The 26,188-nt window shown below is 38.0% G+C and overlaps 6 protein-coding genes across 7 annotated transcripts; 2 read left to right on the top strand and 4 right to left on the bottom strand.

Annotated features, from left to right (window-relative positions):
- The first annotated feature begins 337 nt into the window (after positions 1–337).
- On the top strand, positions 338–1,100 carry LOC129578156 (zinc finger C2HC domain-containing protein 1A). Its single transcript, XM_055466318.1, has 2 exons — positions 338–649; positions 719–1,100. The coding sequence occupies exons 1-2, from the start codon at positions 491–493 to the stop codon at positions 1,055–1,057; spliced, it is 498 nt and encodes a 165-aa protein (XP_055322293.1). The 5' UTR covers positions 338–490; the 3' UTR covers positions 1,058–1,100.
- A 1,134-nt stretch (positions 1,101–2,234) lies between these two features.
- On the bottom strand, positions 2,235–5,168 carry LOC129578151 (THO complex subunit 1). Its single transcript, XM_055466314.1, has 6 exons — positions 4,930–5,168; positions 4,139–4,807; positions 3,802–4,055; positions 3,517–3,689; positions 2,846–3,442; positions 2,235–2,518 (listed from the first exon to the last, which is right to left on the bottom strand). Exons 1-6 carry the CDS (start codon positions 4,969–4,971, stop codon positions 2,310–2,312), a joined length of 1,944 nt encoding a protein of 647 aa, XP_055322289.1. The 5' UTR covers positions 4,972–5,168; the 3' UTR covers positions 2,235–2,309.
- Positions 5,169–5,371: 203 nt separating this feature from the next.
- LOC129578154 (ribosomal RNA-processing protein 7 homolog A) lies at positions 5,372–6,447 on the top strand. The gene is made up of 2 exons (XM_055466317.1): positions 5,372–5,505; positions 5,575–6,447. Exons 1-2 carry the CDS (start codon positions 5,478–5,480, stop codon positions 6,348–6,350), a joined length of 804 nt encoding a protein of 267 aa, XP_055322292.1. The 5' UTR covers positions 5,372–5,477; the 3' UTR covers positions 6,351–6,447.
- LOC129578153 (integrator complex subunit 15) lies at positions 6,375–7,967 on the bottom strand. Its single transcript, XM_055466316.1, has 5 exons — positions 7,787–7,967; positions 7,426–7,721; positions 7,183–7,331; positions 6,824–7,121; positions 6,375–6,754 (listed from the first exon to the last, which is right to left on the bottom strand). The coding sequence occupies exons 1-5, from the start codon at positions 7,860–7,862 to the stop codon at positions 6,467–6,469; spliced, it is 1,107 nt and encodes a 368-aa protein (XP_055322291.1). The 5' UTR covers positions 7,863–7,967; the 3' UTR covers positions 6,375–6,466.
- Positions 7,968–8,041: 74 nt separating this feature from the next.
- Positions 8,042–10,538, bottom strand: LOC129578152 (uncharacterized). The gene is made up of 5 exons (XM_055466315.1): positions 10,097–10,538; positions 9,590–9,912; positions 9,448–9,525; positions 8,671–9,383; positions 8,042–8,581 (listed from the first exon to the last, which is right to left on the bottom strand). Exons 1-5 carry the CDS (start codon positions 10,250–10,252, stop codon positions 8,292–8,294), a joined length of 1,560 nt encoding a protein of 519 aa, XP_055322290.1. The 5' UTR covers positions 10,253–10,538; the 3' UTR covers positions 8,042–8,291.
- A 113-nt stretch (positions 10,539–10,651) lies between these two features.
- LOC129578150 (laminin subunit gamma-1) lies at positions 10,652–25,127 on the bottom strand. Of its 2 annotated transcripts, none has more exons than XM_055466312.1 (18): positions 24,363–25,127; positions 21,123–21,532; positions 19,630–19,894; positions 18,918–19,035; positions 17,912–18,110; positions 17,573–17,747; positions 17,332–17,466; positions 14,575–15,963; positions 13,992–14,481; positions 13,312–13,882; positions 12,994–13,235; positions 12,720–12,927; positions 12,544–12,647; positions 12,341–12,474; positions 12,162–12,277; positions 11,822–12,079; positions 11,618–11,747; positions 10,652–11,547 (listed from the first exon to the last, which is right to left on the bottom strand). In XM_055466312.1, the coding sequence occupies exons 2-18, from the start codon at positions 21,270–21,272 to the stop codon at positions 11,336–11,338; spliced, it is 4,896 nt and encodes a 1,631-aa protein (XP_055322287.1). In that variant the 5' UTR covers positions 21,273–21,532; positions 24,363–25,127; the 3' UTR covers positions 10,652–11,335. The 2 variants fall into 2 exon arrangements, with proteins under 2 accessions (XP_055322287.1, XP_055322288.1); XM_055466313.1 differs by having other exon boundaries at positions 24,390–24,515.
- Positions 25,128–26,188: the final 1,061 nt, after the last annotated feature.

Raw genomic sequence — 26,188 nt, 5'->3', positions numbered from 1 at the left:
TTGATGGGATGACGAGAAAAGAAAATGGAGAACGGTAAGTAAATATAGCCAATTTGGAACGGTCTCTCATTTAAGCGGCCAATTAATTAATAAAAATGAATTAGAATAAACATTTATCCCGAATCGAATTCACTTTGATGCGCAGATTTGTATGCCATTCACATTGGGAAGGTAAAATGTTTAGACGTGATAGTATTCCAACAACTTGGCCAACAAAGTAAATATTTAAAATCATTTCGTTTTCCTGCTTTCAACTTCCGGCAATTAGATATTTTTATCGATTTTACGGTTTTGTAGATAGCTGTGAAAAATGTGTCAATATTGAAACTTAAATCAGTCTACTGAAATTTTTCGTTACAATTTTTTCTTCGTAGCATTTATATTTCCAAATTTCCAGTTAAAATCAATTAAATCAACGACAAAAATTCCAGTTACTTACATTGAGTGCATAAATTATTCACGTGGAATTGTTTCGGTATTCGAATTGAAAATGCCTGGGCCACCACGACCAAAAATCCAAGACCTGGTATTATGTCGCGTTTGTCGACGAAATTTCTATAAAGATCGTATAGCAAAGCATGAGTCAATTTGCAAAAACGTATCGAAAAAGAAGCACAGGGTGTTTGATTCAGCAAAGCAAAGAGTTCAGGTACGTGTTAACCTTTAGTCACATGGAAGCCATAAACGATAAGCCATGAATGTTAATTGCTTTGCGTAGGGTACGGAGGCGGAAGCCTTCAACAGGAAAGCGCAAAAGCCAAAGAAAGTGGTCGCAAGGACAAACAATTGGCGTCAGAAGCACGAGGAATTCATTGCAGCCATTCGTAATGCGAAAAAAGTGCAACAGCATCTTGCCAAAGGTGGAAAGCTTAAGGATATACCTCCACCACCTCCGTCCTCCGAAAATCCTGACTATATTCGATGTCCATCTTGCAATCGTACGTTTAATGAAACTGCTGCAGCCCGTCACATACCAAGATGCACCAGCTATGATTATAATAAACCGAAAATGAAACCCACAATATCGACGGCAAAACTGGGCAAAAAACGGTTTTGATATAAACATAAAACATCTAATAAATCTTTATTTCAAACGAAAACGGTAGACAATTCAATTTTGGTTTTATTCAATTAGTCGTGATGGATTGGTTGGAGTGAAAAAAAAAATTGGAACATTTTTACGATCATCATCAATTCAGAAATGTCTCCATTTTATCCAGCGAATCTCGTACGTTCATATGATTGCAGCTTTACCTCTCATTCAACAGTTCGTTTTCATTCTACTAGTCAGTGGCTCTGGCAGTGATAGGCTCTGTTCATTGTTCTTTATTAAAAACATTCTTGCGGCTTTTTATACTCACAATCAATGTGTTCAGTTTTGTTTGATATCATTCACATTTACCTTTGCTTGATTATACTGGATTTTAACAAATGTCCGAAATAAATTAAGCAAAGCAATCAAAAGAAATAGAAAAATACGTGAAATCCCACATTTTCGTTGCGTGTCCGTTTAGGTAACTTCATTCATCCCAAAATGACCATACAAATTACAAATACATACAAATAAAGAAAAAAATAATTCTAAAGATTTCCGATCGATGTAAGTATAAAAAAAGACGTTTATTTTTACTATTCAATCGATTAGTAAACATGGCAGTAAACCACCTTCTTCTGAAGAACGGATACCATTTATTCTATTCACGTCGTTTGTTTATTTCTAAAAAAAACTTTGATGAAAACATTGGAGTCGTTGCTAATAAAAAAACACAACAAAAATCGTAAGGGTATAGAAGATGGGCATTTTGAATCGACATTAATGGCAACGTCTGACCAAACAGTAAAGCAGCCGAAATTCTGGCTAAAACTCAAAGAAATTTTAATCAAAAGTTGGGATAACAAAACGAAAGTCTTCATACCAGCTATTAATAAACAACAATCAAAACGAGCGTCACGAACCTGTTATGATTACTCCGTGAATTTCTTAGAAAAATGTAACAGAAATATGGACCATGGTATTGATGTTACAAAATTCGAAAACAGAAAAATATTTGTTCGGAGGTATATTAGAAACAAAAATAGAAATTATGTAACCATATCCAGTTATGATTGAAAAAAAAACCCAAGAATTAGGCTCACATTGACGTCATAAAAAACGTTTTTGATTCAATTAAAATAAAAACCGAATGACAGGGACTGATAAACCGATATTTTAGACGAATATTTCAACAATTTCATTTTTGTGTCATTCATTTATTCACGAAGTTTGATTGGAATAATAAAAATAAGGGGAAAAAATGCGGTGTGGCAGCTTATTCCGATATGTCTTCCATTTTATCGGCCGGTTCCAAGATCCGTTTCACGCAATCGGCAGCAGAAATCATTTTCAAGCCCTCCAATGTGTACGCAAGATCAGCCAATGTGTTGGTGTCATCTTCCAGCCAGAGGCGAATCATGTAACGACAGCGCTCCTGACTTGGGTTTGAATCACGGAAATAATTGATTTCGTCATCTCGAAAACCTGCAACAAAAAAAAACAATTGCAATTGAATTAGAACATCACAGTTAAAATGTTTACTTTTAAGATTTTTCTTCGACTGAATAGAAGATTTGTATTTTTGTTCGTCCACATTGTTTGGATATTGAATTCAATTTTCAATAGGTCACAAAATACGATTCAATTTGTCCAAAAATGTAAAAAAGAACAAAAAGTGAGCATCAATAATGGGAATCGTAGATGAAATCTGTGCGATTAAAACAATTAATCAATCTAAATCGCCTAGTCTAAAATGAGTCACCATTTGTCCATATTCAAATGCAATTAGATTACAATAAAAAAAGAATTTACCTAATTTGGAACCAAGTTTCTCCCAATCGTTGCCGATAATGACACATAGCTCTCGTATTTGATCATCGGTTGCCGTGACAATTTTATGAACGTTTGCGTCATCCGATATCAGTTGATCGGTGGGCTCTGTATCCTCTTCAACAAGGCCATCTTGTGGATTCTCCATCATGAGGTCATTGTCGGTGTCGATTTTGTTTTCGTTTTCGTTTTCCGGCTTATGCTTTGATTTGGTTTCGTTCAATTTTTTGCGTACGTTTTCCAAGTATTCCGACACCTTATTTGGAGCCGGTGTAAGTGAGAAGAACAATGGAGACTGTCTGGCCAGCAATCTCAATGCGCGCCATTCATACGATGGATCCGATTTATCTGGAGGTGTTTCCAAATATGTGTCGATCGGTGGTAAAAAGTTTCGATCTTCGCCACGACATGCTTGCAAATTATCCGGACACAAGTTCCACAGGCGTGTCAATTCACTATTACCCAAATTGAATTTATTCTGTTTGGTTGCGTCGTGGATGATATCGCCCAAGTTTCGGCGTTGCCTCTTCATCGGAGTTTTTGCTTGATCATCGGCCGGTGGCTCGGGCCGTTTAAATTCTGTGCAATGATTAACAAAAAAAAAATCATTGAAAATTTGGGTATGTTGAAATTTATAATTTGAATTGTATTACCTTTGCAACCTTCATTCTTCCAATTATTCCATAATTCTTCACGCTTCAGCATATGACGAACAGTCTGTGCGAATTTCTTACCATTCGGTGGTGTTTCTTCGAGCAGTCGATACACCTTGGCTTCGGTTTCTTTGACAAATTCATTTTGCAATGGCGTTAGCACTTGTGAATCTCTGGAAATTGAACCATTTCAATCAATTTAGTAATAAAGTCTTCGGTACATCACAAATTCAATTTTAGAGAAGTTGAAAAAAAAATTAATTTTCTGAATAAGTTACTGCTTACGATTTAAATTTGACAGTCGAGGTGAGATACTGAAACAGAATCAAACATTGCACCAGAACTGAACGACGAAAATTAGCGTCGGACAATTGCAGTGCAAGCAGCTTAGGATTCGTAAGAAACTTGGCAAAGAAATGCTGTGAATCTTCGATTTGGTCATCAATAGTTGTGCCATCATTCAGTTTAGTTGCCGGAACAGAGCCTCGTTGTTCCTCTAATTTGAAGCTGCTAAATGCCGACAGTACACTTGTGATATGCTGAAATGAGAAAAACGAGTCAAATCACCAATAACACCAAAATTATTTCAATTTCAATTTCGTCTTTCAAGCAATGAACCTACACTTGAGAATTTTTTCCAGCTGCTTGGATCGTAGCATTGATTTGGATTACGATAAAAGTCTTGTAATGCCCAGAATTTTGTATACAAATTGTAGTCAATTTTCACTTGTATATTTTCCGATTGAACGCTGTCCAAAACCTCATCATTGGCATCACCGTCGAATTCCGTCAGATTTTCCAAATTAAACTCCGAAATGATGTTCAAACCGGATCGTTCGGAGAATGGGAAGAATGTAGCGAGAAATAGTAAAATGCGGCCGCAAAATACGGTGTTTTGTGCACGTGAGAACCGTTTCAACAAATCGTTGCACATACGAAGCAAATTATGTTTGCATGCGGTAAAAAATCGAATTTCCTTCCAAACTGACACATTGCTTTCGACATAACTAAACAATCGTTCGCATTGATCCAGGGTCACTGTATCGAACACATCACTCATCAGCACAACGGGAATAGTTGCAGTGCAAATATCCTGACGACAAGCCGCTATCGATAGTGTAATCAATGCTTCAACATTTGCCGTGCTGCCAATTACATCTTCGCCCAGTAACACATCACGGAATGCTTGGTCTAAAATGATTTTCTTATCATTTCCGCTGCCTTTGGTCTCATCAAAATGCGTCTTCAACGATACAACATTATTCGATTTGTAGCAATTCGACAACACATCCTGCAAATAAAAAACACCACAACGTAAACAACTCTTGAGCTCCACACACAAATCTCTCACACATTTTTGGAGGCAATAAAATGGTTTGCTCTTTTTTTTCTCTCTCTCTCACAAAATCTTACCTTGAAACCAGCATGCACAACTGGAAATGTTGCAGTTGACATGTTAGTCGGAGAAAAAAAAACGCTACGAATTTTTTATACGTCCCAAAACAAAATTACTTATTCGTAAATTTACAAATTTAGCGTCTATGTTGATGTTGCCAACATTCGTAAATAGCACACGATTGAGGTTAAATCCAAATGTCAAACGACCGATTTGTTAGGTCGCGTTCACACGTCAACAATTCGATAACAAATATGCAAGTCTTCAATTTAATGTTTGTTCGATTTGATTGGAATATTTTTGATTGTCTTTTCATGAATTTTAAATAAAATTTCGATATTAATTAGATTTATTTAATTGTTTCATTTATGCCATCGTTTTTGTCCCAAATGAGAACATTTCTTTATCAAAATGATCAATTTCGCACATTTTTGTTCGTGTGAACGCAACATTCAAACGTTGGTGGTTGTGTGTCAAAGTCTCACATGGTGAAGTAAACACATTTGTACTCAAAACTTTGGTTTTTGTTCGATGCACTGAAAGAAATTGGCCAAATTCTATCAACATGGCTGTAGATTTGAAGGGATTCAAAGGTAAGCATGAATTAAATCAACTCCAATTCCCAAAACTAATTGAGTCTCTATTGCGTGTTGCTTTTTTAGTTTTAAATCTGGAGTTTACATTCAACAATGAGAAACAGACGCGCCAGCTATTCGTTCAAAAGCACAATGTAAAGCGGACAACGGACGATAAACCGCTTGGCAAAACATTATTCATAATAAACATCCCGCCATACATCAACGAGCCACAATTACGATCAGCCTTCAGTTCGCTTGGATGCATCGACAATGTTTTTATCACGGAAAATACGATTGAACACAGCAACGAAGACGCCACATCAGTGGCGAGTCAATCGAAATATTTCAACAACAAAAATGATGAGCTCGGCTTTAAAGTGGCCTACGTAGTGTTCAAGCTGACAAAATCTCTGGAGAATGCGTTGAAATTGTCAAAAGTGAAAATTGAATCGAATGAGAATGGTTCGAGTCTATTGACAGGTATCGACAAATGGACTAAACAGTATCTCGACAGTTTCATTGACGAAAAGGAATTGCAAGCCGAAGTGGATGAATACATGCGTGCATTTGAGGAACGCGAACAAGAGGAGCGTGAAGAATCAAAGAAGACCGAAGTGGATGAGGATGGTTGGACTGTAGTGAAACGCAAAACCGGCGGCTTCCAACAAAAAGAGTCAATTCTAAAAGCACTCGAAGACAAAATCGAAAAAGGCAAAGAGAAGAAAGAGTTTAATAATTTCTATGCGTTTCAAATTCGACAATCCAAACAAAAGCACATCGTTAGTTTGCGTAAGAAATTCGCCCAAGATAAATTGAAAATTGAAGCAATGAAAAAAGCCAGACGATTCAAACCATTTTAAAAGAAAAAAAAATTTGCTTAACACTTTTTGTTATAATCAAAAATCTATTTCCTATTGAATTGAATGAGAGCGAGACAAGAAAAAAAAGAAAAAATTACACATGGTCGTTTTTCTTATTATAAATATGTTGGTTTTTGATTCTCCAGAACCATCTCGAGCAGTGCATTGGAAGGTAAGGTTTCTAATCGGCGCAGCAATTGTGATACACTGCCGGTAATGACACGCGACATGATGCCCAATTGAATGGCCTGTGAGAACCGCTCTAGACAAATCTGCATTCGTTCATCTGTGTTTGGCTCAATGTTTTGCATTCGATATCGTTCCGCCTGATTGCATATCGAATCGACAATTGTGCCCAATGTCAATGCATTGATTGTTGTTGGTGTTGAATTATTTTGAGATGCCTGAAATGAATGCAAAAAATTGGTCAGAATTTTGTTTTATTCATCGATTTTAATTGTCATATCACTCACTTGGGTTAGGCTTTGAAGAACAGCCAAATGAAGTTTACTGTAGATGAGGTCGTTTAATGGTAAAAACAGTGGCGAAAGAGTACACCATCGGATGAGACCTTCGGTGGGCGATATGAGCGCCATTGGTATGGCACCTGATGGTAAATCCAATTGTGGCTGTGTTTCGGAGCACAAATTCGGATTCTCTGATATCCATTCGGTAAACAGCTCAATTAATGAGTCTGGCGGTGTTGCGATATCATTTCCAATCTCTTTGAAGTATAAATCTGCCACCGATGTCATGAAATTCACTGCAAACCTAAAAATGGAAATATCTTTAGCTTCGACGAAAAACAGCCTACGTCGATGTTTTTCCTTACCTCGGTGCGACCATTGGCAGAGATTTCAGTTGATCACAGCAGGATTTCTGGTAAATGATGAAATCTTCGATGAGTCGTTGCGCTAATTCCAAGCATGCTAGTGCATTCGGACCGACTTGTTGCATCCACGTTCCTGCTGCGCACAAAATCTGTAATACATAACAGAGCAAATACATGATTTTTGGCCACAGTGATTAGCTATAATTGTTGGTTATAATTAAATTTATCATCGGAAATACCAACCGGAGCAATAGAATCACTGATTGCCGTGCTTATGAATTTACTCAGAACCCTCGACCGTGCTGGAGGCAGTGATGTGTTGCCAAATAAGCAGAGGAATACAGCATTTCGTGTTACGTCCGGACCGGGCCTTGAAAAATACTGTGCAAATACCAAAACCAATTGAAACTCCTGGAACACCGTCAGACCCGTACTAGTCGACCTTTTCGACGATAAATCAGCTTTCTTTTCGAGGAATATGCACTCGGCTATAAGTTCCAAACAACGATCCTGGTTCTTTTTACTCGTACACAAACTCTCTGCAATTGACACATTTCTTGATAACTTTCACATAATTTTCCATTTGATGGATATGAATTCTTACCGATACGAGTCAGTGCATCCTTGGCACATTGCGGAAAATCCGATTTTCTCGGCTTTTTGTAATCGGCCGCACTCATGAGTCCTTATTTTTTTTTTTCGGTAAAATTGTTTTGTTTGAAATTATGCTGTTTTGTCTGCGTTTCGCTTATGTCAAAACAACACATCGAAACATGGCATCTCGAAATCCATCAAATATCGTTCATCACGCATCTCGATAGATGGCGTTGAAATACCCAGACGATTGAAACAAAAGTTGTTTTTTCATGGAATTCTCACAATTTTACTGAATTTTATTTATTTAATTCGCAATTCGATCAACAAATTTAATTTTCTTGCTTGTTCTCTTCATAATAACAAATGGAACTGTTTGATTGAATGTTAAATGGCTTCGAAAAGCGGCTCTTGTCTATCTTTTCGGCACATTCAAATCAATTCATGCTCTAACAATAGAAAAAGTGAAATCTATGGCTCTAGCCATGAACAATAAGCCTTGCGCATTCGGCAGACTAAAATAATCTTTTACGCAATGGGCCAAAGTCGACGTGATTCGGTTTCATTTTAGTGTTCGGACTTTTCAATTGATCTTCAACGACCTCGGGAATCATTGTACTGTGGAATGCCGGCATGTTCGATCTCGACGGTGACGATGCGAACGCATTTCGACGTGGGCTGGACTTTGTTTTGTTGAGTCCCTTGTTGCGCTGCATTGCCGTGTTCAACATTGCCATTGGATCCAGTTTAGTGGACATGGTTCGCACTGCTGTGATATCGGTCGATCCAGATCCATCAGAGAAACCTGAAATTCCATGAAACACGATTTGATTGTTAATCGTCAGATGTTCGCTAGATGCTCTTTATTTCTCACAGCCTGGGGAGTGAACCCACCTGAGGTATCATCACTACTCGTTGTCGAGTTGTGTATCATCGTTGTCGGCTGCATTATTCGTACTGGCAAATCCATTGCGGGAAGAGCTTCCCAAATGTTTAGGCGAACATCTTTATTCACCGGGCATTTCATTGTCGGTGTCAACATCAAGTGCCAATCACTGAGCTGTGTGCCTGATCTTGCAGTTTCATCAGAAGCTTCATTCATTTCCAGTGGCAACTCCAATGTGATCATATCGAGACGAGTGAATAATATGTTAGCGCGTCGTAAACATTGGTCCAGTAATTGGGACTCCGTTTTAAGCCGCGACAAAGACCATGGTGGTTTAAAGTACAGCGCATTAATTAACTCTGGCATCGCACCAATAAACCACGCATACAGTTTATCGTAATCAATTTGGGGATTAAAAAGTTCTGCCACTTGTAACAATCCGAGTGCACTCATCTTATCCTTATCGAAGCTAAGCTGCGCTGGTTTGGTGACCATCAGCTGTTGTTCAAAGGAGTTGCACTTTGTGAACCAATTCTCGAGCTGTTGAAGTTTCGGTATGATTTCTTTGTCAATGATTTCGTGCTGATTTGCTTCCCAGTCAGCCAAGAAGCCTTCACAAATCATCTTCTCCGTAATCGTCGTGTTTATTAACATGCGACACATCACTTCTTGCAAGCGGCATGTTCGTTGCTTCACGTCGGCGCACAATTCCCGAAATTTACTGTAAAATTGTTGATTTTTCTGGTTATCGAGGTAGGGATTTTGTGATTCGTTGCCATATTTACCTGCCATGTTTTTCCCATTCCGCACATGACCATTGAGCTGCTTGTAGTTTTGCCTGTGCCTCGCGCAAACCCATCCCACTGGAAATGTGTCGATGCTTCATTAAAATTTCACTGAGATAAAACCCAAAACTCATTTACTCACTTCGAATTGATCAAATGCAAACTGTCATTCTCCTTCAGGACCGTGTGCATCGCTGCTTTCGATAATTCCACGATGATTTTCATGAATTCTACGCCGCCAGGAAAGTGAACCACTTGCATTTTGAATGGGCCGATCGTCCATTTGAAGTTCCTGTGACACTCATTGAAATATGCCAAAACTGCGACTCGGAAATCGGCATCCTCTTTCGATGAAACGATTGGCCAACGAAAACGCTTACGATATTCCACGGCGCTGATGATCAAATTGACCAAATAATGAAAGACATGATGAAACGCCACTTTGTTAGCTTTCACAAATGCATTCTGTCAAAGAGAAAGAAAAGTCAAGAGATTTCTTTGTTTAAATTCACTTTGAAACGATATGAATTGAATGCTATTTGTTGGGAGTTCTAGTGATAAAATGCAAAAATTGATAAAATATTAAAGTTGAGGCAAAGATAAAGAGATTGAATCAAAAACGGAGGAAAAAACCAATGATATAAATCACCTTGACCAAGAGCGGCTTCGCGGCGTCGGACAACGGGTACACCAATGCGAGTGTTCGTAAATTTTGATCGATTTCGTTTGAAAGTGGCTCTTCTTGCTGCTTCAATTGACTTTGTGTAACAATGGTCAACTCGAATACCGATCTTCGTCGACTCATTTCGAAAAATACAATTTATTCAATACAAAATATTATACACAAAACTTAAAGTCTGACAAAAAATGACGCGAATAAAAAAATACACACAGAGTGAGACAATGTGCTCCGCTGGAAAGAGAGTCGGTGTGCTCTGTTTGGAATGCGACGAAATACTGCATTCGTACACGCTGTGTGATTCAACACATCTACCGTGATTGCTGCTCAAAGCACCAACTAACGGAACACAATGTTGGCAAAATATGAGACGCAATGCACAATCCATCGATTGTATCGACAATCGAGAGAGGAAGAGAGAGAGAGAGAGAGAGAGAGAGAGAAAACGTGCCAACTGAAGCGAAAGATATGACTTCAAACAAATACAACAACAATAACAATAAAAACAACAAACACATCCAAATGTCTGTTATGAACGAAACATAGTTTAAATTTTAATTGCATTTTTGGCTTTTCTAAATGGCATTTTCAATTACAAAGACTTACACTGACAAAAAAAAAACGTTGATTGTTCTATTTTGAAAATCAATCTTTTTTTCAAAAAAAAAAAAAAAAAGCTTGGTATTGAATTATTCATTCCTTTAGTAAGTAACTTAGACAAATGTCACTTAAGCATAATTTGTTTAACTCATATTTCTCTTCATGTCCTAAATGCAGTAGTCATGAATGGCTTAATAAGAAAAAAATTGAATGTCAATTGGCACTTGATTCATTCGGCAGATATAGCAATAAATGTGTCCTCTGCTTCGTTTCTTTTTTCTTCCATGTTGTTTTTTTTTGTAGCAAATTTTCTATACACTAAACATTAATATTGTTTTCTTTTTTTTAGTTGTTTATCTTGTCTATTTTTCATTTTTGTTTTTTCTTGTTCGGAATTCTGGTTACAATCCATTCATTTAATTTATTTATATATATTCTTCTTTTTTTTTTAAAACTGTTTGTAGCATTTTGTCGTATGATAAGTAGAAATGTTTGGCTACTTAAGTCTCCATCCAAATCAATACTATCACTGGCTAAAAGTAAAATGAAATGTTCGGTGCGACTGTGTGTGCATGTGTGTGTTTATGCTCGCTCTAGCAAGTGCTGTTTTTATGGCTCCAAGCGTGGCTGTTTGAAACAATCATTTGGTAGTGCTTCGGAAATGAGCTTGATGTTATTCACTTCGGATTCCAATTGTGACACTTCATTTTGGTATGATTTAATCGATAGATTTTGTTCATTCTTCACGCGATCCAAATCAGCCAAACGATCGGTTAAATTGGCGCGATTCACTTCGGCTTCGGCGGCAGTCAATCGTTTTTCTGTAAAGATTTGACATTACGATTCGTGTCATATTCTGATATTTGACATTGGTGATTCTGTTGTACTTACCAAGCGCATCCAATTCATCCAAATTGATGTCTCTCAAACTCTTCAATTCATCCATAATGGCTCTCACCTCGTTCAATGCCTTCTCCACTTGGGCGGTAGATTCTTCCGAATCGGATTTTGCTTGTCCAACCTGCGATCCAAAATAGAAACACAATTGGTCCTCAATTTGATGGGAACGTGCAAGGGGCGTATAAATCAATTTACCTTTTCCTTTGCTTCGTCAGTTAAGGCGTTATCTTCTTTAACTGCATCGCTAAGTTTGGCAATCCGATTTTCGGTAACAACAACTCTTCCGTTCAAATGATCGGCTTCACCACGCAATTGATGAGCAGCTGCCTTGGTTTCGTTTGCCTTTCGTCGAATAATGTCAGCATCCTGTGAAGCTTGTTCGGCATATTTCTCTTGTGCCTCATGTGCATTCAGACGAGCCTCTTCGGCATTTGAACGGGCACCTTGCAATGCCTACATCAATGAATCGTATGCAATTAATAATTGATACTGAATTATTTTTATACAATTTAACGACTGAACGAGGTGTAATTACATTTTCAGCTTCACCAACGACACTGTCCACTTCACGAATTTGATTCTCAATATCTGGCACGGTTTCCAATACCAATTTGGCACTCTCTGATGACTGCTGCACCTGCGTTTGAAAGCCTAAAACCACACACCATTTTAATTTGTCTCTTCCCGTTTTGAATCAAATGCCAATCATTTTACCTGTTAGTGTTTGGTAAGTATCGTTAGCCTCTTTCAATGTGCCATCGCCCAAAGCGACTGCTTCCTTGGCGTTCTTATTGATAAAGTTCAAATGTTCTAACAGCTTGATGGCATCATCCTGTTGTGTGATCAATCTGCATAGGAAAAATTTGTTATGAAAATGATTCTTACAAAAGTGCCGATGAAAAATAATCGATTTTTACCGTTCAACCAATACTGATCCATGATCGGAGTTCTCATCGTATTCAACAAGAAGAGCGTCATGCTCCGACGTCAATCGATCGATTTCAGCTTGTAAACGTTCGGCCTGTTGTCAAAATGTAGTCGAGATAAGAATTCAATCATCATCTTCAAAAATGTTTGCTAAATTCGAAAATACCTCTTGAATTGCCTTAATGGCATCCGTTCGTAGTTTTTCCAAATTGATATCTGGCACCGATAATGCATTGATGTTTGCAATCAGTGTCAATGCTTCGTCATAGACTTGATTGGCTTGCTGCAATGCATCATTCGATAATCCAATGGCATTTTCCAATGCGATCTTCGACTCTTCGATTTCAGAACGAATATTTGCACGCAATTCATCGCTAAACAAACGGAATATGTTGAGAAAAAAAACTAAAGAAAATTCAATGGTCATTTCTCCAATTTACCTGATCTGTTGCTGTTGGCTCAATGCATTTCTAGCCAATTCGTAAGCCTTTGATGCCTTTTCGTTTGCATCAACTGCATTCTGTTTACTTTGATCCGCTTGTTTTTCCAGAAGATCCACTTGAGCACGTGCCTCTCGTGAAATTTCACTGATTTGCTCTGATTGTTGTCCAAATTGGTCGAAACGATCCTTGGCTCTGGCCAATGCCGTAGCACCATCGGTGTTCAACAGCTCGGAAGCTTCCTGAAATTTAATTAATCCATTTAATGAAACAACCGATGACATTGAACAGAAAAATCATATCCATGAATCCACTTACGTCCAAAGTTTTGCGAGCGTTCGCAATGGTGCTTTCAGCTTTCGATACATTTAGACTGGCCAATTCAATTTCTTGTGCCGTTGTATCTTTCAAACTATCCGATTCATCGAGTAATTTTTGTACGTTATTCAATCGTTCGCGCAAGTCATCGATACGTTCAACCAATGTACGGTCACCGCCACCCGCGCCAGACTTAGCATCCTCAGCCAAAATATTGATTTTATCTTCAACCGCTTTGAGTTTCGCCTCAAATTCTGCATCATCAATGACCGTTGGATTCGATGCAATTTGTTGCAAGATACTCTTCAAATCGGCCAACTTTCGGCGATGATCGTTGGCAGCATCCCGTACCAAATTGTAGCAATCGGGACAATCCAAACATCCTTGATGACGATTGTATTTGTTCTCTTTGCATCTGTCGCATCGTCTGCCTTCAACATTGTCGTTACATGGGCATTGACCAGATGCATCGCATTGGAAGCCCTTTGATCCACTTTCGTCACAATCACATGGTTTACATCCCTCAGGTGAGAATCCATATTGATATGGTGAGCATTGGTCACAACGAAGGCTTCGGTAATAAGAGAGAAAGTTGAGTTTAGACATGAACAATTGAAAAAAAAAAGAAGACAAATCAAAACAATGCTATATGAACAAAAACTGCTATCATTTTTGCTTACCCAGTAACACCTGGTTTACAATAACATTGACCAGTGGATCTCTCACACGAGCTATTAAAACTTCCAATTGGATCGCAGTTACAGCTCTCGCAACCATTGCCCGAAACAATGTTGTAGTATCCATTTTGGCATTCGTTACAATTGCGACCGATAACATTTGGTTTACAACGACAGTTTCCAGTGAGTGAATCGCAAACCGAAATTCCATCTTCAGTTTGTTCTGTTCCTGGTAGATAGCATGAGCATTGCTCGCAGTTTCCATGTGGCAATGACAATGGATCACCGAAATGGCCCGGCAAACATTGTTCACAATGCGATCCACCAGTATTGTACACACACTTCGAACATTCACCAGTTGTACGGTTGCAATTGCCAACGGCGTTTGGATCAACGTTTCCATTACATTCGCAAGCTTGGCAAAGTTGTACTGGGCCAAGAAGACCGGTTGGATCGCCATAGTATCCATCTGAACATAATTCACATCGTGATCCTGTTGAATATTAACGAAAATTGAGATTTTTTTGTGAGATTTCAATCGAAATTAAAGAATAACGGAAATATTAGACAATGTGCCATCACTCACCGAAATAACCAATTGGACACTCGAGACAGATGACTGATTCGTCGGCCATTTGCATACAGGCTCCATTGTCTGGGCATGGACATCGTTTACAATCGTATGTGGTTCCGTTCAAAGCGTTTCCATAGTATCCTCTTGCGCACTGATCACAATTATCTCCGGCTGTGTTGTGTTGGCAAATGCATCGCCCCGTTTCTGAATCGCAAATATCGGCGTGTTTATTACAGTCGCATGGGATGCATGGCATGAATGGGCCACCACGTGCTGGACTATGACGGTATCCCGGTGCACACGACTCACAAAATTGGCCAATGTATCCTTCTGGGCATGTACACTGTTCAATCCATGTGGCTGGTCGACCGGCCGTTCCTCGGTTCGCTGTTTGCAATTCAACATCATCCAAAAATGCTTCGCCGTGTGTCGAGTAGGTGGCCCGAATCTTAATAGCCGTCAAATTGCTCAAAATCGAGATGAAACCACGTGACGATTGGCTCGGTTGCCATGAATACTCGCTGTTTTCATGCAAACGGAACGCATATTCGCGTGTCTCTTGATTTGGCAGGCTATGGCCTTGTGCGAAAATGGGTAATGAAATTTTGGTGCCGGCACCTTCTAAAATAACATCAGTTGGCGATGGATTTGGACCAACTTGACCGACCAATTGCAAGCGGAATTTCAATAGTCGATTGTACGAAGCTCTTTGATCGCCCAAAAATCGTTCGGGTGCCAAGAAATAAATGTGTTCATTGCCTCTTGCTGTCGTTCCGATGCTGTTACTAAACTGATTGTATTTCAAATCGACTGGATTGCTGTATTCATCAACGGCTGTCCATTTCTCTTTGTGTTTGTTGAAGCCCGACGTGGTTGAAACAATCGAATAGCCCGGAGCACTTTGACACTCCGACGTGTGACCGTAACAGAAGCATGGTGTACAACCGAATTTGTTCTCCAAATCCAAACTGAAGAATCCCGGTTTACACTCTTTACATCGTTTTCCTTCGACATTCTCTTTGCACGAACAGTAGCCAGTTTCTGGGTCGCATGATGGAATATTGTCCAATGAACCGCGTGGATCACAACCGCATGGTTGACATCCGTGTTCGCCGAATGCAAAGTAGTTGGCTTCACAACGGTCACACTTTTCGCCGGTTACACCTGGTTTACATTGACACTTTCCTTCGCTGTTGCACTGCAATGAACGTGATCCGGTCGGATCACAATCACAATTGATACAGAAACCGTCCGATCGCATATAGTAATTTTCTTTGCATCGTTCACAGTTTGGTCCATCGCGATTAGCTGCACAGTCAATACAATGGCCACCATGACCGGTTAGATTGAACAATGCCTTGTCAAAGAAACACTTTTGCGAATAACCGTTACAGTTGCATGCTAAAGAAACAAAGAAAATCGCAATTAGACATCATGAAAAATAGCACAATACAATTAATTGTGTCATTTCGGCCACGACTCCAAAAACGATATTTTGAAAATGTTTTACAAATCGTTTTATGACCATATGGCCAAATGAAAAGTACTTGATCACATCACGTGTGTGTCATTTCCATCATGTCCGATCACTTACTTCATTTCACCTTTTCTCTTTCGACGCACACTCTCTCACGCAGTGCACTGTTTTCTTTTCTGATCGTTTTTTTCTCCTTTTTCTTCTTCTGTTTGTCTCTTCTGACTTCTGTGTATAGCCCATGACAAACTGACATGGCTAAAGAAAACGATATGTTCAATGTTTTTCAAAGAGTGCAATTGCAATAGCAAATAAACAACCAGTTTTCCACAAATGGATATTGTTGGAAGTTGCAATGTAATTTATGGTTTTCGGCATTTTGTGTGTTTGTATACAGTGGGAAACAGTACAAAGAAGGTTCTTTGACCTTTTCCGATAGACAATGAAGAGAGATAGAGAAGAAAATTGATCGATGGCTACCACCATTTCAATGGCCACCTTTATTTTCAATTGAAGTATATATTTGAATAATGTTGTCTCAAAAATCTCATGTTTACGACACACTTGGTCAATTCGATTTCGATGTAAACCCATAATTCACTTTTGCATGGACAGAGAAATCAAAATGAAACTTACGTTTTAGCGAATTCCATGGATTATATTGATCAATTTCATTGGAATTGATATTCCAGTACGGTTCGGTTTGTGAAATCAACAAAAACCCAATGTATACATATACCAGCCACATAGTCACTTTGGTGGATCAAATTTCGGTACTTATTCGGTACCACAGTCACAAGCGAGAGATGAAATGGTTTTTTGTGTGTGGCAAAAATGATGAATTCTTTCTTCTTTCAATATTTCGACGGAGAGAAAAAAAAAATGTGTATCAAACTTCCTCACTCGGCTGAGTGAAAAATCGAACTGAGCTCACGGATTCTTGGTGCAATTTGTATTGTCTCGTTGCAATAAATTGTGTATGGCAAGAAATGACGAAAATGGCAACAAATCGACGAACAGATTTTTCTACATGGAAAGTTATTTTTCTGGTTTATCGAATGGATGCTTTAGCATTCAGCATAGAGAAGTTGAAAAAAGTCTGATAGAAAACATTTCTTCACATCTTCTTCTCTTGTTGATGCTCGGTTAGCACATTCTTGTGTGCGATGGACGACGTAATCTCTTTTTATTCTCATAATATCGTTTGGAATGTGTAAATAGAATATTGATGCAGACAAAAAAAAAGCTGACTCTTGCTATGGTCAAAAATGACGAAAGAGAAAGGTATCACTTACGTTTGCACTCGTGTACATTTTTCGATGTGGCTCTTCCCCATGGTGCATCATTGTAGAACGGCAAACACTTTTCACAGTCTTGTCCATCCGTGTAATGCTTGCACTCGCACACCCATGATCGTTCTCCATTCAATCCTGTGAATGTATTTCAGGTTTTTTTTTCGTATGTGATTTGAATGTTGTTTTGAACAGTTTTTTTTTAAAATAAAAATGTGTGGAAATTTGGGTGTGTATTTTTTACCTGTGCCAACAACACATTTATCGGAGTGACCGTTACACTTGCATCTTGCACCGATTGCAACATCAGCAATAGCATAAAAGTATGATTTCAATACTTGTGGATCGCCAAACACTTCATCACCGAACGTATTCAAACGGTCCAACGAAATACGAATATCGGTTGCAGTTACCCAGTTCTATAAAAAAAAAACAACAACAACAACAACAGCAACACACAATTAGAAGAGAAATAAATTGCAAACGATAGTTTTCTAAACGCTGTCAATTTTACAGCACATTGAATATTCAAAATAACATAAATCAATTATGTGCTTTTGTGTTTGTATTTTATATTGCCTACCTGCAATTCGAGGCTGTGCTCAAAGTTGTATGCACTGGGTCTTCCTTCGAGTGTTGAGAATGCAACGTTACCATCACGCAATGGTGAAATATCACTGTATTCACTGGTACAGAATGCACGTGATTCCGATTCACCTTTTTTGCCGGTGCGAAACTCCGACAAACTGTCAGGCAAACCGTATGTATCTCGGCACGTGGCACTATTGATGCGGCCGTAGTCGGTGTTGTTGTTGTCAATGGTGTGTGGTGTGTGCGAAAATGTGCAAAAGAATCACACAAAAAAAAACAAAAAAAAAACGTAAAGGAAATTAGCTCCATCAAGTATTTATGTAATAGATATATGCTGCAAATAATTCCGGAAATCCAATCCATACATATAAAATACGAAATTGTGGATAAGCGAATCTGGTCAACAAGCATCATTTCATACAGAGGATATGGTTTATATGAAGGTTACAAAGTCATCGCCTTGCTCTCACTCTCTCTCTCTCTCTCTCCCTCTCTCTCTCTCTGTCCCGTTTTCATTTCATTTGACATTTTCTGTGGTGGTGGTGGTGGTGTTTGACATTATCACACTGACAAACACAAAAAAATATGGTACGTTAACAGTTGGACTCAGATTAGCAGACAGATTTGGCTATTGGAGTTTTGGTATTCAATGGTGTTGTATGCTCCAAAGGAATACAACATAATTTACGAAACAGACAAAAAAAAATTGGTTCCTGTTATTACGAATGGGAATGTTTCGCAGCAGCGACAGAGAGAGAAAAAAAATGAATATGGACAGTGATAAGAATGGAACCTAACAACAGGCGTCGATTTGATAAGATTTTCAGTTCTCATTCATGTTAGAAATGGTCGACCGTTCTTCATGACTGTCTTGTTTTTTTCTGATTCTTTCGTTCGATCCACACCGAAATAGACATTTTCATCGGTCATTAGTTCCTCTCTTATCATAAAAAAAAATGAAGACGTAAGCAAATAAAAGCCAACAACATGTACATTACCTATAGTATTGATATGGAATCCATGATCCGTTCGTTGTTTGACGCTTGTAAATAGCAAACGATTCTGGACGCGGCGAATAATACACAATACGGATGTATGTGATATCAAATGACTTCCCTGAAAATTGAGAGCAACAGATATTACGAATTTGTCATGCTGCTCACATACACACACAGAGAGAGAGTGGCGACAATTGAATAAATGTCAAAATCGGCCAAATAAAAACCATTCAATATGAGAGGATAAACATAATTTGCAGTAGAGTATAAGAACTCTCTCATTCAAGTGTAATTTTTTTTTGCATTTTTTATGATTTCATTGCGATTAGATCATCCTTCGAAGTGAGGGAAAAACGATGTTAAAATGTAAAAAAAAAAGCACTAAACGTTCTTATGTGAGTGATTATGACATTTATTCATTTCTCTCGATAAAATCTATCATTTATTGCCGTGCAATCATCATCCGACCAATTACACTTGCAATGACTGTAAAATAAACTGGTTTCTAACAGATCATATGGATGCCTTTCCATGGCAAACGTAACAAGTGAAAATAGAATACGACGGGCAAAACTTGTTCGCGCGTTAATGATTAGGTCACCATGGAAAGACGCTTCCTTTAATTACCAATACGTATTTCAATTGGAAGCGATAAATTTGCAATTATTTCGACATATCGACGGGTATCATTATAATAGAATAAATTTATTACCTAGGTGCAATGTTAAATTGACTTGGTTCGGATGTTGAATGCCTTCCAACATCGTCTCCGATTGCCACCACGTTTGCCGTTGAGGCTCATGCAGATCGGTGAGAAACACGGAACTGTGATCGCCTTGATTACAAATATTGTCACAACTCTTTCGATTTGAGTATCCAGTTTGTATACAGTATTCTTGAGGTCCACTTTCGCCGCATGTATTTGTTGCCTCCATTCGTCGGTCGTAAGCAGCATTCACGAACTCTGGTATACATCGCTATGACAGAGAGACCAATAACATGACATTTAAATTTCAGTTTATTTTCCCATTTCTTCAACAATCAAAAGATATGAATGACAAACAAAATGGAGATATACAGAAAAAAACACGTAGGAAAGAAGCATTGAACACAAGCAGAGGACGAATATCAGAGGACGGAAAACGACGTTTTCATATGAACAATTCATATATGAGTAGTTTGGAGCGAAAATGTAATACAGAAAAGTTGCGCGGAAAAATGTCGATGATGAATGAGCAGAAAAGGGATAGCTATATAATAAACTGTATAGTAAACTATAGTGAACTATATAGCTATCTCTTTTCATTTGACATTTTTCCACGCAACTATTCTATTACATTTTCCCTCCAAACTACTCATATAGTATAATCTGAAAGCCATATGTTGAAATTAGTACAGAGCATGGATTATTTTAAGAACATATGACGATTACCGCATCGAAACCGACCAAATTGATCTCAATTGAAAATAGCCTGCCTAATTTTTCTTTCATATTCCATACGAATATGTTCATTTTGAACTCATAAATTCGTAATCATCAATCGAATGTGTTTTTTGTGGTGGTGAACGAGAAATTTTATGTGCGCGACGCCGAAAAAAAATCAAATCGACAAAAAACGAACGAACGCGGGTTTTAGAATGAGATAAGAATTATAATCCGTTAAATGTGATTGACGACCGGCTCAAAGCATATGAACTGATGAATGAAGTGTGTTCCATTGATTGAAATCGTTCAATGAAATCGAATTAATGACTCAATTTGCCTATTGTTCGATTTTTTTTTTCGTCAATTTTCATAGCTGGTCTTTCGCTCAGTCTCATATTTGTAGGAAAAAGGATTAAATTTCATGCTCGTTTTAACGGAGGAACGATTTTTGGAAAATTCAAGAGTCTCAGAGCAGTACCAAAATATCGAATACGAACATGTACGTAACGTATGAGTAAATCTCGGTGCAAAAATGCGATTAAGAAATAGTCTGTAGAAAAAAAGCGTTAAATTCTAACTCTCTCACACACACACACAAACGAAACGAATGTTGATGTTGCATTCTTGGAAAATTTCATGTAAGCCGAAACTAAATGAATTTGAATTTTATGCACGTTTTCAATTCGTTCGACCGAAATTTTGTGCTTGCAACGCATAAAGTGGAATGAATAATGGAAGAAAATCGACGAAATGCACACGAGCAAAACAATGATATTTACCTGTGGTTTTCCATATGGATCGTAGCATTCTAATGCCGGTATATAGCTAACTGCACCTTCATTTGGAGTAGCGCTGATTTTTTGTAAATAATCTAAGCCTAATATAATGCTCACAAATAGCCACTGCAAAGTCCACTTCACTTTCATCATGTTTTGTTTATTATATGTGTTGCGTGTTTTTTTTCTTCTTCAATTTCTTCTTCCTCGTTGAAATGAGAATTTGGTTTTAATCTCGTTCACACTTGACTTATTATTTTCTTCTTCTTTTCTGTTGTTGTTGTAATTGTTAACTTCACCACTTTCCGTTTTCCGTTTTGTCGTGTTGCCAACATAGATTAAAATGCTATGCTAAATTCAACTTCATTTTCACTTCAGTACAATTTCAGCATTTTATCAAGAACAAACCACCGCTGAAATTAACAAAAAAAGAGAGAGAAAAAAACGATCATTCATCGGGGAAAAAAAAGAAACGAATCGGAAAATACAAACACAGAGAGAAAGAGAGACATAGGAAAGACACATGTTTGCAAAGTATTCAAGAATAGTTCGATAATAATTTCAACTCTTCTATTTGCGTGATGTCATTCGAACTTTTACTGCCACACATTTGCTGTGGGAATGTTTTTTCCTCGGTTTTGCCGTTGTCGATAGAACTGTTCAACCGAATATTTGTTCAAATGATCATGCATAAAAATATGGTCACTGAAAGCGGGTAATGTTCAAAGTTGGGTTTTTTCCGTTCCAAATTGTGGCATTGGTTTTTGTGCTGCGCTCGCGGTCGGATTTCGTGTATATGTAAATGTTTTTTTTTTTTTCAGTTGAAAACATCTTGAATGCATAAAACTAACATGCGCTCGATTTCAGTGCTTACTTCATTCAACACCGAAAAAAAGAGATCCGTCTGTTTTTAACAACACATATGACGGCTGCTATGTTCGATCTATTTTTGGGAAATGTCATAAAACGAAATATCAAAACGATGGAAGAGCAGTTATGTTCTCGATTACTCTATTCCTTAGGATGTACACTAGCTGCCGTTCTTCTTCTTTTCGTTCTCTTTCACGCCCTCTCTCCCTCTCTCACTCTCTTGCTCACTCTTTCTCTATCTGGATTTTTGTTTTTCAAAGCATGTCTATTTTGTTCCCATTTTTCAGTTTAGAACAAGATAAGAATTCCTACGTTTCGTTTCTGGATCTAACGAAGAGTTATCTCTTATATAGGAGGATTATATTTTACTTTGTATGTTTAGTTCCCATGAACGGCGATAGAATAAAATCCATTGACATACTCAGTGCACCGCTTGCGAGAGCGGATTGGAAGCGGGAAGAAGGAGAGAAAAAAGAGCTATGAGCACCACAAGTACTTTATTAATAATTATTTGAGGAAAGAGAATGAAAGTACAGAAGAAGAATATGGTTTGCGCTACGCGCGTATCGTTGTTTACAACGGGCAAAGAGTCGGCGATCGGACGTTGGGCAGACTAATTTCGAATATATAAATTTACTTGAAAGTGCCTTTTGTATTTATAAATTTGTTGCTTATCTCATAACAAATATGAAACTTCCTCTTGGTGCTGTTGCTTTTTTTCTGTCTCTGTTCGTTCACTCATATTCATATTTCACAATGGGCACGTACATTTATTTACAATGTAAGGCAAACGAAAGCCAGGCGATCGTTTTTATTCTTTTTATTTCGTTCGAGTTCCAGTTGTTGATTGGCAGTTTTCACAATTCCTGTGTGTATGTGCAATTGGTTTGAACTAATTCGCCAGCTAACTCGAGTGGAGTGGAGTGCATTGCTTTGCGTCCAGCATCATAATTGAATTCAAAATTCCTAGACAGAAATAATTGTGTGGTGTAAGAAACGAGGGATAAGACGTTGAACATAATCTCTTGCGTTGTTGGGTGCGAGTGAAAATGAACGAAGTGTGTGCGCTTATATGAATAGATTGCATTTGCATAGCCGACACAGAATACACTTCAGTCTTATGCCAAAGTCAATGAATGTTTTATGCATTTTTCGCACTCGCGTCAACTCGATGGCTACTTTGCTATTTCGTGATGTGAAGCTTCTAAATAATAAACGGAATTTTCTCTCTTTTTTTGTTGTTGTTGTTGCTCTTCTTCCATTCGCTTATTAATGCACGTATTGAAAATATATTGAGATCAATCACATGCACTTCATCATCCCGTTTGGACTTCTAGCAATTTTTCATAAACACGCCACAACATTATCTTGTGTTTCCCGTTTTCATTGTGATAAAAACATGTAACTGGGCACTCACTCACTTTATTCCATACATTTCGATTTTGTCTTTGAACTCTTTTTTTTCGTTGTTGTTGTCGAAACAACAGAAAAAAAGATGAAATTATCGGCTCATTTAATGTGTAAATCACTGCGAGAATAACAATTATCACCAGCACACACAGTCACACACACACACACGAAAAATAACCAAAGAGAAAAATGCTAAGAAAAATAGATTGAATGACAGCAAATCCACACTGAATGAGCAGAGAATAAAACAAAACGTACAAAAACATTGGAAATCAGTTTTCAGAAAACATTCCATGCTCTTCCATTGTGAATGAGAGTACGCATATGATATTTTCTTCTTGATTTTTGCCGCATATATATACGAACACGATTCGTGCATGTGGAGTTTGGGATTTGTTTATAGCTGAGCCCATGAGTGACTGCAGTCACAAGGAGCACACATTTTCTCTAGCTTTGATTAAAATTAGTTTCTTTTTTTTCGGTTCTTGTTTCGTCGGAAAGTTGCACGGAAATTCATACAATTCGGATGAAAAGAAAACCTGGGCATATGTTACACGAATATGGAAATGGCCCGGATCTCTTTCGAATGGCTGACTCCGTCTAGAAATTCTCTTTGCAGACACATTTTTGATGCGTTTTTGTTGTACATTTGGTTTCATCTCATTTCACTCTTCGATCGAACACAAATTATTTCTAACATGTAAATGGATATCACTTTGCATCCAAGCCTTTTTTTCTCCTCTCTTCTCTGTTTTCTATGTGGATGTCTGTGTGAGATCATGCGTAAGTTCTGTTTATTTATTGCATTTTTTTTCGTTCAATTCCTTAATGTTATCTTTCTCTCTGCTTTTTTTTACGGAACAAACATTATTGAAATTCGATTTTTTTCGTCTTAGTTTTCAATCAAGAAAAACTGTCGTTATTTTTTATGTTTATTAAACTGTTTTTTATTTTCTGCTTTACCATTAAGAACAAGAGAAATGCTTTTACATTTCGTAAGTGATTTGCTCGCCCGCTCTCGACTGACAAACAACACACAACAAAGTAAACGAACACACTGACTTTTGGTTGTGACCTGTTGTGTATCCAAAAACCAAAACGAAACTGAACAATTTCGTACAATTCCTATTCGGCTGAAAAGCATTGGCAGTAGCGTGCGAGCGACAGAGCGCAAGAGGAACCAAGCTCAGTGCATACGAATACATATATAGGCGCATGCATGAAATACAACACACATTTTTTTTTCTTCTCTTCAACAAATCAAACTCACACACCAATGCGGACACACACAGAGAGAGCAACACACATACACCGAGAACCGAACCCGAAGAAAACATATTGACCGTATTTTTCTGCTTCTTTTCGTTTACTTTTCTTTTATTTTTTCATATATATTTCTTCTTTTTTCTTATTCCTTTTGAGTAAGTTTTAAGTGCGCAGGCCACATTATGCGCGCGCCCATACATAAGCATCCAATCACCAGTGCGACGGCAAGCGAGGGAGAGAAAGACAGAAGGAGAATGAATGAACAAGACGATCAGCAGCACCAGCACCATCGCCATACAACAATCGACAGAAGTTTTAGTACTGTACGCTAAAACGCATCACTCGAATTCAGTTTAAACTAGACAAAAATCATATGTGTCGTGGTTGGGTGAAGTATGCTTGAGCAGCACACAGCGCGCATCGGCTTCGTGTGTCGCACAGCATAAATCCCAACACAAACTCGGTACCGATCGACCGATCAAGGCTTATGTGGCCACACGAAATGGAAAAAGAGAAGAATAAGAAGAAGAACACAACAAATATGCCAGACACACAAAAATTCAACATAGAACATCAAGAGAGCGAGAGCCGCAGCCAAGCAACAGCAACAGTGCAAGTGAAACAAAACACACTACAGAACAGAACAGAACAGAACATGTAAAAATAATTACATAAACGCATACACTCCGCACACATGCACACAGTCCAATGGAATCACAGCGAACGAACGTTCGACGAATAATGAGCGTAGCATGTAAATGCGATCAAGCAACTACACACAGGATCATGGAGCACCAAAACAACCAAGTAACTCAATTTTCAAGAATATAGAAAACAACAACAGCTACAACCAAATACAGCCGAAGCAGAAGAGAGAAGAAAAAAACATGTAAAGAATAGAAGCCGACGAAAGAAATGTGCGCTTTTAGTATATTTGTACGTCGCTCTTTGATGTTTCGTTTCAAAGCTGAGATTCATTTCGTTTTCATTTTTCAACACTCCAGACTCAATTTTAGAATTAAACAAATACATCATGTCTTCAAAGAGACAGAGAGATTGAAATGTGCACAATTTTGTAGATACCAAATCCATCAGCAAATTTTATTATCTACCAGACAGTTCCCGGAATAGAGAAAAACCGGAGCAGTCAAATTCGATTAGTTTGAAGCATCACATCTCATTCACGTAGACACAAGCGAAGAGTATGTTGCCTCCTTTATCGCTTCATATTTTTTCTGTGTGCATATCTCGTCTCTCTTATCAGCTGGTATGGCAATGTTCTATTTTTGTCCCGATTTTTCAACATTATGCTCAGTTTCGACTGAAATGCAAATGGTTTACTCAGTAACAATGAGTTCATAGTAAAATGAGAAAAAAATGAATTCATTCATTCGATCCTGTGCCAATTAAACAGTGAAAATTCAAAGAAACGGATAAGAAACCGAGAACCAAGATAAATATGTGTTCTTTTTTCACTAGATGGACTTTGGCGTAAGGAAACTTATGATAAATCCCTACAACCG

Source organism: Sitodiplosis mosellana, unplaced genomic scaffold, assembly GCF_009176505.1.
Source record: "Sitodiplosis mosellana isolate CC-2019 unplaced genomic scaffold, AAFC_SMos_1.0 Smas_scaffold_6226, whole genome shotgun sequence".
Lineage (NCBI taxonomy): Eukaryota > Metazoa > Arthropoda > Insecta > Diptera > Cecidomyiidae > Sitodiplosis > Sitodiplosis mosellana.
The sequence above is the reverse complement of the archived record's forward strand: the minus strand, read 5'-3'. Positions and strand labels throughout refer to the sequence as shown.

Bases quoted from the DNA above. Each gene is read 5' to 3' on its own strand.
- LOC129578156 (XM_055466318.1), top strand. From the start codon at position 491: ATGCCTGGGCCACCACGACCAAAAATCCAAGACCTGGTATTATGTCGC. The intron at 650-718 runs GTACGTGTTAAC...TGCTTTGCGTAG, and splicing joins CAGCAAAGCAAAGAGTTCAG to GGTACGGAGGCGGAAGCCTT.
- LOC129578151 (XM_055466314.1), bottom strand. From the start codon at position 4,971: ATGTCAACTGCAACATTTCCAGTTGTGCATGCTGGTTTCAAG. The intron at 4,056-4,138 runs GTAGGTTCATTG...TTCTCATTTCAG, and splicing joins GCTGGAAAAAATTCTCAAGT to CATATCACAAGTGTACTGTC. The intron at 2,519-2,845 runs GTAAATTCTTTT...TTTTTGTTGCAG, and splicing joins GAAACTTGGTTCCAAATTAG to GTTTTCGAGATGACGAAATC.
- LOC129578154 (XM_055466317.1), top strand. From the start codon at position 5,478: ATGGCTGTAGATTTGAAGGGATTCAAAG. The intron at 5,506-5,574 runs GTAAGCATGAAT...TTGCTTTTTTAG, and splicing joins AGATTTGAAGGGATTCAAAG to TTTTAAATCTGGAGTTTACA.
- LOC129578153 (XM_055466316.1), bottom strand. From the start codon at position 7,862: ATGAGTGCGGCCGATTACAAAAAGCCGAGAAAATCGGATTTTCCGCAA. The intron at 7,332-7,425 runs GTTGGTATTTCC...TATGTATTACAG, and splicing joins TCAGTGATTCTATTGCTCCG to ATTTTGTGCGCAGCAGGAAC. The intron at 7,122-7,182 runs GTAAGGAAAAAC...TTCCATTTTTAG, and splicing joins CTGCCAATGGTCGCACCGAG to GTTTGCAGTGAATTTCATGA.
- LOC129578152 (XM_055466315.1), bottom strand. From the start codon at position 10,252: ATGAGTCGACGAAGATCGGTATTCGAGTTGACCATTGTTACACAAAGT. The intron at 9,526-9,589 runs GTGAGTAAATGA...ACACATTTCCAG, and splicing joins TTGCATTTGATCAATTCGAA to TGGGATGGGTTTGCGCGAGG. The intron at 9,384-9,447 runs GTAAATATGGCA...ACAATTTTACAG, and splicing joins GAATGGGAAAAACATGGCAG to TAAATTTCGGGAATTGTGCG.
- LOC129578150 (XM_055466312.1), bottom strand. From the start codon at position 21,272: ATGATGAAAGTGAAGTGGACTTTGCAGTGGCTATTTGTGAGCATTATA. The intron at 19,036-19,629 runs GTAATAAATTTA...CTCAATTTTCAG, and splicing joins CAATTTAACATTGCACCTAG to GGAAGTCATTTGATATCACA. The intron at 11,748-11,821 runs GTAAATTGATTT...TTTGGATCGCAG, and splicing joins CTGACGAAGCAAAGGAAAAG to GTTGGACAAGCAAAATCCGA.